The sequence below is a fragment of the Sinohyriopsis cumingii genome, chromosome 10 (assembly GCF_028554795.1).
Source record: "Sinohyriopsis cumingii isolate HCF-2022 chromosome 10, ASM2855479v2, whole genome shotgun sequence".
In the NCBI taxonomy this organism is placed as follows: Eukaryota; Metazoa; Mollusca; class Bivalvia; order Unionida; family Unionidae; genus Sinohyriopsis; species Sinohyriopsis cumingii.
Window position 1 is genome coordinate 62,708,482 of NC_142970.1, and position 14,820 is coordinate 62,723,301.

Genomic DNA, 14,820 nt, shown 5'->3' on the forward strand with positions numbered 1-14,820 from the left:
ATCCACAGTTGATTGCATCATTTTCTGATGCAATGCAATACTAATGCCATGCGGCTGCTGAAGTAAGTTGACGTCAGCAGTGTACTATACATGTGTAGGCCTATTATACTAATGCCAGGCGGCTGCTGAAGCTGACGTAAGCAGTGTACTATATAAAGCCCAATCAGATAGGTTCAGCATTTAAAATATTTTAGACGTTGTGCGAGACAGTTCAAGCTACTGTTACATAAAACTTATTATTTTATCCATTTACGTACAATAAAGAACAGTAATGCCTCGAAAGTGTGTTAATACCGCGGACAATTTTTGCTATATTTGTGGGGAAGTGACATTTGCCAACCAGAAGAAAAGTATCAATTCTCAAGTGAAGAAGGCATATCATCTTTACTTCGGATGCAAGGTTGGTGACCAAGACAAGCCTTGGGCTCCGCATATATGATGTGCTACATGTACAACACAGCTTTCACAGTGGTTGAATTGCAAAAGGTCATCAATGCCGTTTGCAGTCCCAATGGTGTGGAGAGAGCCAAGCAACCACCTAAATGACTGTTACTTCTGCTTGGTTCCTCCTCTTTCCGGCGGAATAACGAAGCGAAAGCAGTCGAGAATAGTCTACCCAAACATTCCGTCTGCATTGAGACCAGTTCCACATGGTGAGGGACTTCCTATTCCAGAACCTCCAGCAGAATATTCTCTTGATTCATCTGACGAAGACAAAGGTGAGTCGACCTGTTCTTCTCCTGGTCCATCAGCATGCAGTGATCCAGATTTTCACTGTGGTGCATCATCAACCCCACACAGAATAACACAGGAAGAACTAAATGACCTGATTCGTGATTTGGACTTATCAAAGAACAAGGCAGAATTGCTAGGATCAAGACTCCAACAATGGAATCTTCTAGAAGAAGATGTCACAATTACTGCATATCGAAAGCGCCACCAGCAATTGGAGCCTTTCTTCAGAAAGGAAAGTAATCTGATATTCTGTTCCGATATTGAGGGCCTCATGAATGCTTTAAAAATCACTCATGACCCACAAGAATGGAGACTATTTGTGGACTCTTCGAAACTGAGTCTCAAGGCTGTGCTTTTGCACAATGGAAACATTCTTCCATCTATTCCAGTAGCGTATGCTGTCCACATGAAAGAGACATACGATAACTTAAAGCAGCTACTGAATTCCATTGAGTATAACAAGTACAGCTGGCACCTCTGTGGTGATTTGAAGGTAGTTGCCCTTTTAATGGGACTGCAGCAAGGATATACAAAATACATGTGTTTCTTATGCGAGTGGGATAGCCGAGCAAGGGAAATGCACTACATGAGGAAGGAATGGACTCACAGGCAGAATGTAGCCATTGGAGAGAAGAATATCCAACACCCAGCTCTGGTTGAGGCTCAGAAAATCTTGCTACCACCCCTTCACATCAAACTAGGTTTGATGAAGAACTTCGTGAAAGCCATTGACCGGACTTTGCCAGCATTCCGATACCTGCATGAAAAATTCCCTCGACTCAGCGAAGCAAAGATTAAAGAGGGAGTTTTTGTGGGTCCTCAGATTCGAGAGCTTTTCAAAGATGACCGGTTCAACAACTTGCTGGAAGGTGACGCGAAACAAGCATGGAATGCTTTTCGCCTAGTTTCTACAAACTTCCTCGGAAATGTTAGGGCAGAAAACTATAAGGAACTAGTAGAAGACATGTTGATGAAGTATAAGAAACTTGGCTGCAATATGTCTCTAAAGATTCACTTCCTTCATTCCCATTTGGATTTCTTTCCTAGCAACTGTGGTATTGTTAGTGATGAACACGGCGAACGTTTTCATCAAGATATCGCAACAATGGAACAAAGATACCAGGGAAAATGGTCCACTACAATGCTGGCTGACTACTGCTGGACACTCCTCAGAGATGCTCCCGAACAGCTGTACAAGAGACAGGCGAAGAAATCTAAGATGTAGTCAATGACTTGATTTTTTATAGGTAGGCTATTACAGTTGACCTTTTACTATTGGAATGCATTTCGTTATGTAAACATTAATTTCTTGCAGATTACAAAAAAACTAGAGCCAATTTTGCAATTTGACTGTCATATTCGTGTTCAGCACATAAAAATTGATAAGAATTGACTAATTTTATTTCAGTAACATGACTTTTGTAAAAATTTGTTGTCCAGTGTAATCATTAATTTGCACGATAATCTAAGGAAACATCATCGACAATGACAACAATGACAGTAACAAACATTGTTAAAGAAAATTTGAAATAATCCAGACTCTAAATATTGATTAAATAAGACAACCGTTGTATATGTGTAATTTTTTGTAAGGGTCCTACAGTATTCTGCAGAAACAAGCCACGCAAGTCTACAAAAAATAAAAAGAATTCAGTTAATTTGACATTTTAAAGCGATGCTTTTTCTATGAAAACTAAATCCGGACATTTTCCTAAGTGCATATGTCTCACAAAAGTCTTAGGCATTATTATGAGTTTGACGTTTATGCGATGCAACACCAAAAATTCATGCCTGTGGACGTCTTTGGAAGGCAAGAGCGTGTGCATCTCTGAAAAGTATACATATGTGCATCCAATAAAAACCATGCGAAAACTCATCAGAGAACAACTTGCGGGTGCGCATCTCGAAAAACTTCTGTCAATTTGGAAATCGAAACAATTTCGATTGATGGAGCCAAAAGACTATCTCGGGATAACTTACGCGTGCTCATCCAAAACACCGGAAATCTGACAGATTTTATCGTTGGAGCCTAATACCTCAAATAAGTTAGATTTTAGCGATACTCTGCAACTTTTTGATTAACAATCAATTGCAAATAAATAGCAGGTACTTAATGGACAATAGTTAAAAAAGAAGTATATATAAAGAGCACTAATTTAGTTGCTTTGCTTTCATTACGACGATTCTCTAGTGTGATTGAATCTCTCTTTTCAGAAAATGAAACCAAAACCGAGCATCGATTTGTTTTATCTACTTTCTTTTACAATGAAAGAATAATTAAACTGCGTGTTTATTGTTTTAGAAAGTGTTCTGCTATCATATTTGACTTCCTAAATTTAAATATTTCAGTATTGCAGCAAAGAAATACGCTTCATCTTGGAATGATAATTAAAAGCAAAATTTTAAAGGTGACATTGATGAGGATGTGATCGACCCATATCTTACACTATCTACCTCTTCTTCCAAAAATCATCAGAGCTTGTCCAATACAGAAATCGTTTTCACTTTCAAAAATCACTGACAACGTGAGTTCCAGAAACTTGAGGACTACGGCTTACGCGTACAGGGTGGAATATAAGGACTTCGGGGCTTAAGTTCCTGTAGATATAGCAAAGTTCTTCAATCGGGACTTATATTACTCATTGTTAAATGAATTGAAACGACATTTCTAGGCTAAAGATCCAGATCATCTGAGACAGCCCATGTCAAGCGACAGTTTTAAATCTCCTGTGTGATTCGGGTTTAGTATCCTGCAGAATTATCTTGTTTCAAACTCTTAGACAAAATGCAGGACAGTCAACAAATGAGACTTAGGCAATTAACAGGTAAAGTTTCGAGTATGAGAAATATCAGCTATGGCTGGTCACACGGTTTCACTGGCTTGACTGTGAACGAGTTCTTTCAAGATTTTGAAGCACATAAGAAAGTAGTTCGTGAAAAATAATTATACAGCTATAGCGGTCAGATTTTACTCTTTAATCCTTCTATACATAATAGATTTATACCAAAAATGTAAACTGGTTAAAAAATTATATTGAACGTAACATATACTACAACACCGCTATAACAGTTTACAGGCAGGCCTCTGTGTATGTAATCAAATAGGTTGCATGTATTCTATTTATAGCGCGCTACACGTGTAACGTTGGGACATGTATTACAACTGCCTACAAAGCCATAAACTCTATGAGGTAAAGGGTTTACAAATGTTATGAGTGTCCCATTACCAGTGGAAAAACTACTATTCATATGACAAAATTGCAGCTCCAAAGGGCAGAAGGCATTAGTCATATGTTATTTAATGAACAAACTGAAATTTTTGTTTGAGCATCACACAATTTAATAAAACTATTGACTTTTACTGTTGCCATGGCTAGAATGTTGTTGAGGAAAAACTGAATTTTACTGTTGGAGTAGAACAGAAGTTAGCAAAGAACCGGAATTGCACAACGAGTCGTTTAAGCGTGAAATTACTATAAAAAGATACTGTCGTTACAAAGAATAGTCCAGACTAATTTCAAGAAAAAATTCAAGTCATTTGCGAGCTATTATTCATTTCGAAAGGTTGAACTGAATTTTACAGAGTAGCAACCATGTAAGTGGAGAAACCAACTTTACTGTTTCAGCTGGACGCAATTTAGTAATAAAACTGACTTTATCCATTATAATATCTTATATTTGTCTGACAAAACTTGCTTTAACAGTTGCAGTACCACATTTGTTTATAATGGAAAAGAGAACAACAACTGACTTTAACTGTTACAATAACACACATGTTAGTGACGAAAGATTTTTTAATTGGAATACCCCCGTTTCGAAAAATAACCTTCGCTGTTTTCAGAAACAAATATACTGCATATGAAATCCAGCCGTTGTCCAATACAATGGCAATTTCACTCCGTGTCTTGAGTAAGCTGAAGTTAGTTTAAATAACAACAGCAACAAAAATTTAAAAACAGTATCTAGTTACTGGCAATTCGTAAGATAAACGGATGCATTATAAGTCTGTCGGCTCGATGAAACAACAATACTGGGTTTGTGTAAAATAGAGAATTTTGTTGATGAGAACTTCTGATGTATCACATACACATTTTATAGTGTACACCTTCAAACACCCCCAAGCCCCAAGCTAACCTCTATCTCTCTCTCTCTCTGACACCCACCCGTTCCAAGCCGTCGCAAAGTTAATTCCTGTTAAAGGTAATAAGATCCTATTTGCGGTCAAGAACTTCCTAAAAGATGTGCACTCGCCTGAATAAATATCATCTAGAAACCCGGATTTAGCACACAAAAATTTACTTGGAATGTATCCATTGAGTTGACATCAGTTTTCACTTTAAGCAAAAACACAAACCCAAATCTTTGCTTTAGGGAATTGTGTGTTTTATTCTGCATGTCATTTTATAAACCATGATTTTGTTATCTTCGAAAAATGCAGGTCAGTGTTAGTTTGGTTAAACAATTTTAACACCTAAACAACTGAATCTGCCTCAGATTAAATTCAGCCGTTGTCATAGTTACACCGTAATTAAATAAGCTGAAGTCTGTCAGCTTACTGTGTTACAAGTCTATGCTCTTAAAATAAGTAACAGAAAAAAGCGAATGACATGAAGCTGTGTAAAATTTAACAAATTTATAATTTATTTCCCTAGAATACAAAATGAAAATGAGAAGAAGAAAAATAAACTTACGGTATTGCGAATTAAATCCCAGAATATTCCAAGAATTACAGACACAAGTCCTGGGAATTGAATGTCCTGAATAAAATGCAGTACAAGTCCCGAAGAAATCCAAAACTGATGTCGATCACGTGTCTATGGTAGCTATTGAAGTGTTGATGTGTCAACAGTCGTTTGTTGAATCACATAAATATAATTCAAGGTTTGAATATACTATAATTTTTAGTGAATGTCTCTATCCAAGAATTTTATCATAGACATTTTGTATTTCCTGAGAACATAATCACTTGAAATCAATCATTTCAACAAAAAAGATTCAAGCACACAACTCATGGTCACAACATGTAGTCCTGGATGCTAGACCAAGTCCTCACAGTTACAAGATTATATAGTTCTCTACTTGACCTCAAAACCCATCACCTAATGGAAAATAACCTTCTAGAATGATCCTGAAAACCATAACCTGTAAAATTCACCAAATAAAGTCAAAAACCCTGACACAGATAAACATATTTACTTCTTCCTTATCAATAATAATGATATTAAAGCTCATAAACATAGAGAATAATTTAGCCTTGTATTACTTGTTGACCTATAATGAAACAAAAAAATTAAAAATTCCATAAGGACAAGCAGAGACGAATTAAAATTTGGACAAGGTCAAGTCCAGCATACAATGTTACATTACAATAGAATGTCATGAAATAAAAAAAATTGTATAAAGCGAACAAATAAACAATAAATTAAGTATAGATGACAATAAATATAACCATCTGCTTGTATATCTTATTAAATAATGGATAAAACATTTGCCTGGCTTACGGAAAGTACATGTGGCTGCCAGTAGATGGCGCAACTTTTAGAGAAACTCATTTAGGATAGACAGAATTGTAAAGCGCCTCTTTAACTTCATACAGCAGTTATAAAGACTAAACCTTCGGAGGTTTCTAACATAGGATGCCCCATCACCCTATGTCGCTAGAATCCTTAAAACGACAGAATGGTGACTTAATGTTAATTTTCCTTTGTTTCTATGATGATCCATCTTGCGAAACCAATGAACATTTCTATCATAGCACCTCCACTTTTCCTCGCATTTCTGTCATAGCACCTCCACTTGTCCTCGCATTTCTATCATAGCACCTGCACTTGTCCTCGCAATCTTACAAAAAAAAATTACTGTTAAATATTCTGTTCTTCTTAAAATACGTATCATATTAAATTCATGGACGTTTTAAACATAGGATTTCTTATAGAATTCCTAATGAAAGCAGGGTGACCTAATGTCAATTTCCCCTTGTCCTTATAAATTCCACAAAATACGGACGCGTCATTAATTTTCCATTCCCCAAGTTCCATAAAAATTAATGCTAATTTAAATTTAGCTCGAGAATTTTTTATACCCAATTTAACACAAACCCCGGTTTGGCTCTCAAGTGCCTTTTTAGGGTCCAGAAAGCGTAATATACATGTCAGCTAGAGGATCGAAAACTAGAACACATGACATTTCCCGTCTAAAGAAACACTGTTACAGCTTAAAAACACGTTAAAAACATAGGAACGAAACTGTGTACAAGATTCATCTCCGAATTACATTCCAAGATCGCGTCATAATGTCGAGTTCCCTTTATGCTGGAGGACAATTGTCTTGCAAACTTGAGCTTGCCCGGTCCGAATTTGAGCTTGCTAGGGAGTTGAACATGCGGGTTTATAAATAATTGGTGCTGGTGGCCTGTCATTTTTGCGTGGCGTGTGGCAGATAGCAGGGTGGAGGGATTATAGTTTTGTGAAACATGATTCTTTCAAAGGAGTGAAGGGAGGATAATTTATGTTTGCGAAAAGGCCAGTTAGGTGGATGTCCTATGGCGAATATATGTTTAACTACTAACGTGCACCTTGCTGATTGATCTACCCTGATTATAGATCATGCCTTTAACATTTGTTATAAGAAATATAGTAGGTAACATTCAAAGTGCCAAATAACAAACGTTCATTGGATGTAAAGTTGACCTCATGAACGCATCCATCTCTCTACAAATACCATGTTCAATTAACTTTTATGTGAACTTTTAGTTGCTGGTGAGAACTAACACATGCTTCAGCAACGGTGAAACTTATTCTTTAACAAAGATGTGCCTTAAAAGCAGCTGAACGTATGTTAGAATAAACATTTTTCCGATGAATTAAGAAATAATGAATTTAAAATTATAATTTGGGAATAGAAAAAGTTTCATTCAGTGTCGAGAATGATTTATCTTGAAGAAGGGCTCAGAGAGTTGCATTATTGTTTTTATGCACTAGAAAAATATTCTTAGTGTGGTTAAATGTCAAGTTCTTTAAAAGGTTTTTGGCTATAAAATTGTGAATCCATTTAAATATTAACGTTCATTTTAAACGCATTACTACATGATTAATGTAAACAGTATGGTAAAAAGAAACACACATACACACACATATATATAAAGTATTTTTTCATAATTTTTTTACATAATCTAATATAATGAAGAAGTGTATACTCTTAAAATAAATCGGATAAAAAAACTATGATATGAAAATAAATAATTATATGTTTTTATAATAAATAATTACATGCTCTTATAATTAGTGATAGCGTGATTTTACAATAAATAATTGCATGATCTTATAAGAAGAAACTAAAATAACTTTTAAGAAACCAAGAACCTATAAGAGCATCGGATCCACGTGATATCTTTCATCGTCTAGCCAGGAGCATGTTGTAATTCTGAAAGGTATACAATAAATCTCTCTGAATACCAATTTTACGTTTCATGCTCCATACAAAACTTAAGAATGTGATTGTCAGTGTCTTGTGAACAAGAGACAAAATATAAAGTTCAAGAGATTGTTCATTTTTGCTTCTTTTTATGGTTGTAAGTTGTATCTTGTTCACGTAAGCATCACTATATGCAACACTTATGTATCACTATATGGGATTTTAATCGACGATGAATATTACACAATTTCTGTCCCACACAAATATGTGAGTCTCTCGAATTCTTACGAAAATCCTTTCAACGTTGTTCTATACACTTCCAGTAATTCACAAACACCTCTTCCGCTGCTGTCCATCCGACCAATACATATTTGGGGGTCTACTTTATCGGACTAGCCCAGATTCTTCCATTGTTGAATTCACCTAGATTAGGTTTGTCTATAGACCCAAAGACCCATTAGAGTACCCTTCCCCGCCCTCCGATACCCAGGATGAATGTATACAATTAAATTTAAAAAATAAAATAAAGAAACTGATACAACGGAAAATTCCTGACAAAATATGTAAGAATTAATAATGTAGGTACTGCTCGTATCTAAAACAATTTTCTTTATGACACCGAGATGAATACTAAAATAGATCTAAATAACTATGAGCTACATTCTTTTAATAATTTACATAAAAAACCCAGATGTTGTAGGTACTGGTAACATTTAGAATTAAATGTTGAAATTTTGCTTTTGAAAATGAAACTAATTACGCGTAAAATCAGAAGAACAAACCGGTATATTAAAATTTCATTATCATTCCTTTTTTCACGCGCGGTGAAGTGCATACTAATTATCATGGTGTATATGATATAGCACAAGTCAAAATTTGTTTCTTGATATTCTAGAATAAAATATTTGGAATGTGGGGTGAGACTTGAAATGGTTAATGTGTAATACGGTCATCTTACATGATATCAGGAAGGGAAAAAAATTAAAAGAATTTTGAAAAGAAAAAATTAAATAATAGATAGTTATAATTCCACAATAAAACTTAACGTGTACGTAGAATAAAGAAGAATACAAAATATAATAAAAGAATAAACAAGGTATGTGAAGAACATTAATTGAAAATGGGCCATAGATAGAGCGTCTACTCTTGATGTGGCCTGGATACATATGGGAAAATGAAAATAAAAGAGTGTTCAAGTACTTTGCAGCGCATTTGGCACACATTTATACATATGTGACAGAACTCTTTTATTCCGTACTGAGAATCAAATGCACGAATGATAACTCTTTCATTTTTAACGTTAACTCTTTGGGTATTTAAAATCAAATTCATTGTTTTCAGTTCATTTTCACAAAGAAGTTCAACTGTAAAACATACCTTAAGACAGAGGTGGGCAAACTTTCCACTGCAAGTGCCGCATACACATATTTACACCTTGTCGCGGGCCGCATAGTTCATTAAGTAAAATAATTAATATTTGCAATAGCAAAAACAAAAGGTTTTTCTAAATAGCATCATAATTCATTTTCAGTTGTTAATATGTTGTTAATATTTAAAAACTTAAACTTAAACTTCAAAAGAATCACATTTATTTGATAAACAGAGTAACATAAACATAGTCAATGCGAATGATGACTTGTTCGTAGGCCGCATGAAAACCCTTGGTGGGCCGCATGCGGCCCGCGGGCCGTAGTTTACCCACCCCTGCCTTAAGGTGTCTTTCGTTCAAGAGTATTGGTGTGTCTTCGGCAAAAATAGTCGCTCCCCAAATAAATGACATCCAAAATTTGCCATAATGCTATTTCCCATAGAACCCCATTATATCTCTATACTATTACTGAAAATTGGTGCATCATTCATCAAATCATTTTCTGCCTAGCACTTCGGTAATTATAACAAAATAGTATGCAAAGCAAAAAGGGAATAGAAAATAGTGTATCAGAGACTGTGTTTGCGAATAAGTTCGAGACCGGTTCGAGTTTGAATGTTTAATTTAAGTATGACGCTTTCTTGCCGGTTTACTTCCGGTACATGTGTTTCTCAATGTTGTGCAGACGTCAACGTGTTTTATCATATTTTAGCCAGCTTGTTTCAAATCGAGCTACATTTAATTTTGGGAAAGTGAAAGAGATGACGAAATTTTGCGTAAGATGTGCCCATGAAAATGAAAAACTACAGATTTCATTTGAGTATAGTCACAATGGTGGAAAAACTCGAATATATAATTCAGAACGTCTGAAGAATGAAGAATTAGGGAAAACACTTGCACGAATACAGGTTAATATTAGAAAATTTGTGGAAAAGAACAAGAAGAAACACAATCCGAATTCAGATCTAGATACTCCAGAGTCTGAAAACTTGGATGAAATAGTGATAGGACTGTATCACAACTCGCATAGAGTTGGAGAAGAAATCCCTGTTAAGGATGCTTTCATTGATGGAGCAGTTTTCAAAATTTGTAAAACGGAATTTACAGTCGTTCGTAATCCCCCAAAAGTTAAGTCAATTGATCTGCCAAAATCAATCATGGCTGGGTTTCCGATCATTCCCCAGGTAGTGTATGAGTTCACCAGTTTGGTTGACTGTAAATTTTCTTGGCTGAGAGTGAAAATGAATTATTGCACGGGAAAAGATGCAGCTAAAAGCAAAAGAAATGCAGCAGAAAATGAGAACAACGATTTGTCAGACTCACTTGAAGTTGCAAACACGTTAATGTATACACCAACAGTTAGTGATATTGGTTACCACTTAAAATTTACAGTAACACTTCGTCAAGGTGACATGATGACAGATGATACACATCAAGAGCATCTTTCAAAAGTGGCAGTCACTGCAGGACCTGGACTCTGTCCTTTTGAGATGAGACATCTTTATACTTCCAGCCTGACTGAGAAAGGAATGTAGGTGGCAAGGAGATAATAATGTTCAGTGGGGTTGAATCCAATATCTTTTTTTCCTTCCATACAAAAAGAATTACTTAAAGCAGTAACAAGGAGATTAATAATAACACCTCCCATCATTTTCTTATGTCTTTTGCATGTTTGGTCTCTCATAACTTACATTACTGTAATTTTGTCTTTATGTCCCTGAGATATTGACCATTTTTACCCCTCTGTGCATGCTTTTTCATAGGAAAAATATTGGAAATATGCCTCCAGCATTTCATTTGTGATGTCCATTATTGTTTCTGTTGGCACTAGCAATGTTTAAAAAGTTTAGAAAGGTAATAAAAACTGTTAGAAGGCAGTTAATATCTGTTTTAAAAAATGAATCTGGCAATGAAAATATCTAAGGTTTTGGTAGACAACCCAGTTTCAATATAAAATACTTGACAGCCATTAGGGTTTCATATTTTCAGGGTTAAAGTCAGCCCCACAACAAGGAAGATTTAATTTATTTTGAGATTGAAATAATGACAAAAGAAGCAAAATGTATGCAAATACACAATTTGTCCTTTAATTAATTATTTGTTACATTAGGGTGAAAGGTAATTAAAGACAAACATTTATTATAATAAATGTTGGTAGATAATGAAGCTAGATGAGGGTAAGATCAGCAAAGGAAAATTCCATGTTACAGCTCATTTCAGTTTAGCCACATATTTAAATATGCTAATATTTTCATGCGTTATTTGAGGCATTGGGATCTTATCAGCAATACTGCATGCATTAATAAAGTACCTTGCAAAGTTTTGAATGACCACTTTTACTGTAAGTTTCACCATTGCTATGTGTCTTGTTTACATGGAGCCCGTGTATGGGGCTTACACTTCCAAGTGAATGTAACTTGGTGGTGGTTGCTTTGTTTGGTTCTTTACCTCAGTGAGTCTTTTCAGACATCAGCACAGTTCATATAAAAACCAGCTATTTGATCTATGCAATACAGTTCATCTCAGGCTACAACAAAACGTGGGAACTACCTGGCTAGGTTGATGGAGCTTCTCACTAATTATAAGTGTAAAAAGATCATAAGGCAAAGTAATTTTGTCTGCTTCACTAGGTATTTTGAACCCTGCATTCCAGGTAGACTGGAAGTGTAAACCTCCACACTTCAGGTAGATAAATGTAAGCCATTAAGCAATAGAAGAAAAAAAACCTTGAGTAAAAGTGGCCATTATAAAAGCAGTAAAGTATTTAAATCATAAATGGTGGTAAAGTTTGTAATGTCTCCTTTATTGTGGTATTTGTTTTGTGTAACTATGTGCACAGACAATATATGAGATTATGACAGCTAGCATAGAGTCATTGCAGTGGCAGTTTGAACTGCATGAGTTAGTTAACACTGTTGACTTGAATTAAAAATTGGTGATATCATTAGTGACCTCTTTTCTTGCAGAGTTGGACATTTAAGGTTTGTTGTAGGATTCAGGATAGCTGCAATGTGCAGACAAGTAGTGTTTACATCCCACTTGTTTATTTCAAGTATTTGGGCAAATGACTTGAAGGACCACACTTTCTACATTCAGAATTAGATTTTACTTTTTATGACTTTTATATGTGAGAATGTGAACTCGTGTAAACAAAATAATTCAGCATTTACAAAGCATTTCACCATTGGTTATCAGTTAAGCTGTAATTGAATAAGGAAAATGTTGCCAGGTATGATACTGGTCTAAGATAACATAGAATACTGGTCTTTTAAGATACTGGTCTGAGAATATATACTGGTCTGATAACATAGAATAATGATCTGATGACACCTAATAATGGTCTGTTAATATAGAATACTGGTCTTTTAAAATAAAAAATATTGATCTGATAACAATACCCCTTTACCTCATGCAAGCGCCCTTGGACAACTCTACTGCATTCACATGGAAGCGCCTTTTGATGCCTACTGTAAACATCAGCCATATTGAGCCAGTTTTTTGTAGCGCCACCTTCGGTGAAAACCCCCTATTAGATACTACATTCATTTCTGCGAATGAAAATTACGTTAGATCATGTGGTCACTGTTTATGCTTTTGTCGATATCTGCTATTTAAAGTTACTGGGTCGTAATCTCCACTCTCCAAAATGGCGGTCGCCGATTTCATTCAGTACTTACGAAGTTTTCATGATTAGAATCACAACTATGAAAGATTCAATAACTTAGGTAAAGGCTCTGATATTGATGTAGGCAGCAATTAGTTTTTATAAGTTATCAAAATTCAGATGGCTTAGTGTTGTAGACGCAGCCGAAAAACTTGTGAATTTCGAGTATGAGAAATGGCAGTTACGGTTGGTCATGTGGCCTCACTGACATGATGGTGAACAAGTTCTCTCAAGATTTTAAAGCACATAAAAATCCTTCTGTGGAAAATAATTACACAGGTATAACAATCGGACTTTACTCTTAAATTTTTCCACACATAATAGATGTGTACCAAAAATGTAAAATGGTTAAAATTGCTGCTAAACATAACATACACTACATTGTTTAACAGTTAACAGGCAGGCCTATGCCATTGGAGTCGAATAGGAAACAGGTGTTCTATTTATAGCGCGATGTGCTTTGTAACTATACTGTATGAGGTAAAGGGATACTGGTCTGATAAAATAGAATACTAGTCTGAAAACAAAGAGTACTGGTCTGAAAACAACTAATACTGCTCTGATCTCTCAGCCTATTATGTAATGGCAGAGCTCGGTCTTTGCAGTTTGCAGTTCGACATGACTCACATCTGAGTATATATGGTATATGGCTTAAAACTTACTGGCACATTTGCTGGGATACAAGGGGCCCTAAGTGGTCTAAAACATTCACCGTTACAGATAATTGCCATCACACAGGGATGGTCCTGGCTTTTAAAAAGCTGTCGCCAAAAAAATCGCCAACCTGAATATTTTGTCGCCAATTTTCAAAAAGTGTCGCCAAAAACAGTAGTGTACATTTTTCCAAGTGTTAATTTAGTCTATTAATGTAACAGGCAATGAAAATTACAAAAGATGGATTAGTTAATACTTTAATTACAAGAAGCATTAACAAAATGTTACAAAGTGTTACATGAAGATCCGTCGCGATTTTAGGGCTGCCCACTTGTTGAATGCAGTTTCAAAGTCTAATTTTTCACATCTGTACATGCTGATTCTCATTAAATTCTCGAGAGATGAGATGCAGAGCTTATTTCTGATGTCAGTTTTTATGAAGTTCATCTTACTGAATCCACATTCACAGTCTACAGTGCTGACAGGTGACACCAGTAGTCTCTCAGCAGCCCCCCCCCCCCGGGCTAGCTTCACAAAGCTTGTAGCGAATTGCTTCCTAAATCCCAAGAATGATCACTGAATGCTGTATAAATTTTCTCGACAAGAAAAATAGGATCTCCATTCCCACGAATGAAACTTACACGAGTCAACACCTGGCAATATTGGACCGTATATATAAGCATAAATTCACACCCAACTTAGGGATTCTTTCACTCCTGTATTTTGAGAAATAAATAATTATTATTAATTATGCAAAACTGTTTTTTTTTTTTGCTATTTCTTGTTGCCGAGTTTAAGTCTTTGCAGCCGTAACACAGGACTGATGGCAAAAGGAAAAGATCAATGAGTAAAATGCTGCACTGGCGACAGATGTAATTGTGATTTAGATTGTTTCCATTTGCTTTGTATTTATACACAGTTGTCGGTACTTCAAAGCTTATCAGTTTTCTATGAAGGTTCAACAAAACTATTGTATTGGTATATG

The 14,820-nt window shown here is 35.5% G+C and overlaps 1 protein-coding gene across 3 annotated transcripts in view; it reads left to right on the forward strand.

Moving 5' to 3' along the window:
* The first annotated feature begins 10,186 nt into the window (after positions 1-10,186).
* LOC149790248 (2',5'-phosphodiesterase 12-like) overlaps positions 10,187-14,820 on the forward strand; it is a 30,787-nt gene continuing 26,153 nt past the window's right edge. For all 3 annotated transcript variants that reach the window (XM_089972273.1, XM_089972275.1, XM_089972274.1), the window contains exon 1: positions 10,187-11,048. In XM_089972273.1, the coding sequence (XP_089828399.1) occupies positions 10,192-11,048 (857 nt within the window). In that variant the 5' untranslated portion in view covers positions 10,187-10,191. The remainder of the gene's footprint in view (positions 11,049-14,820) is intronic.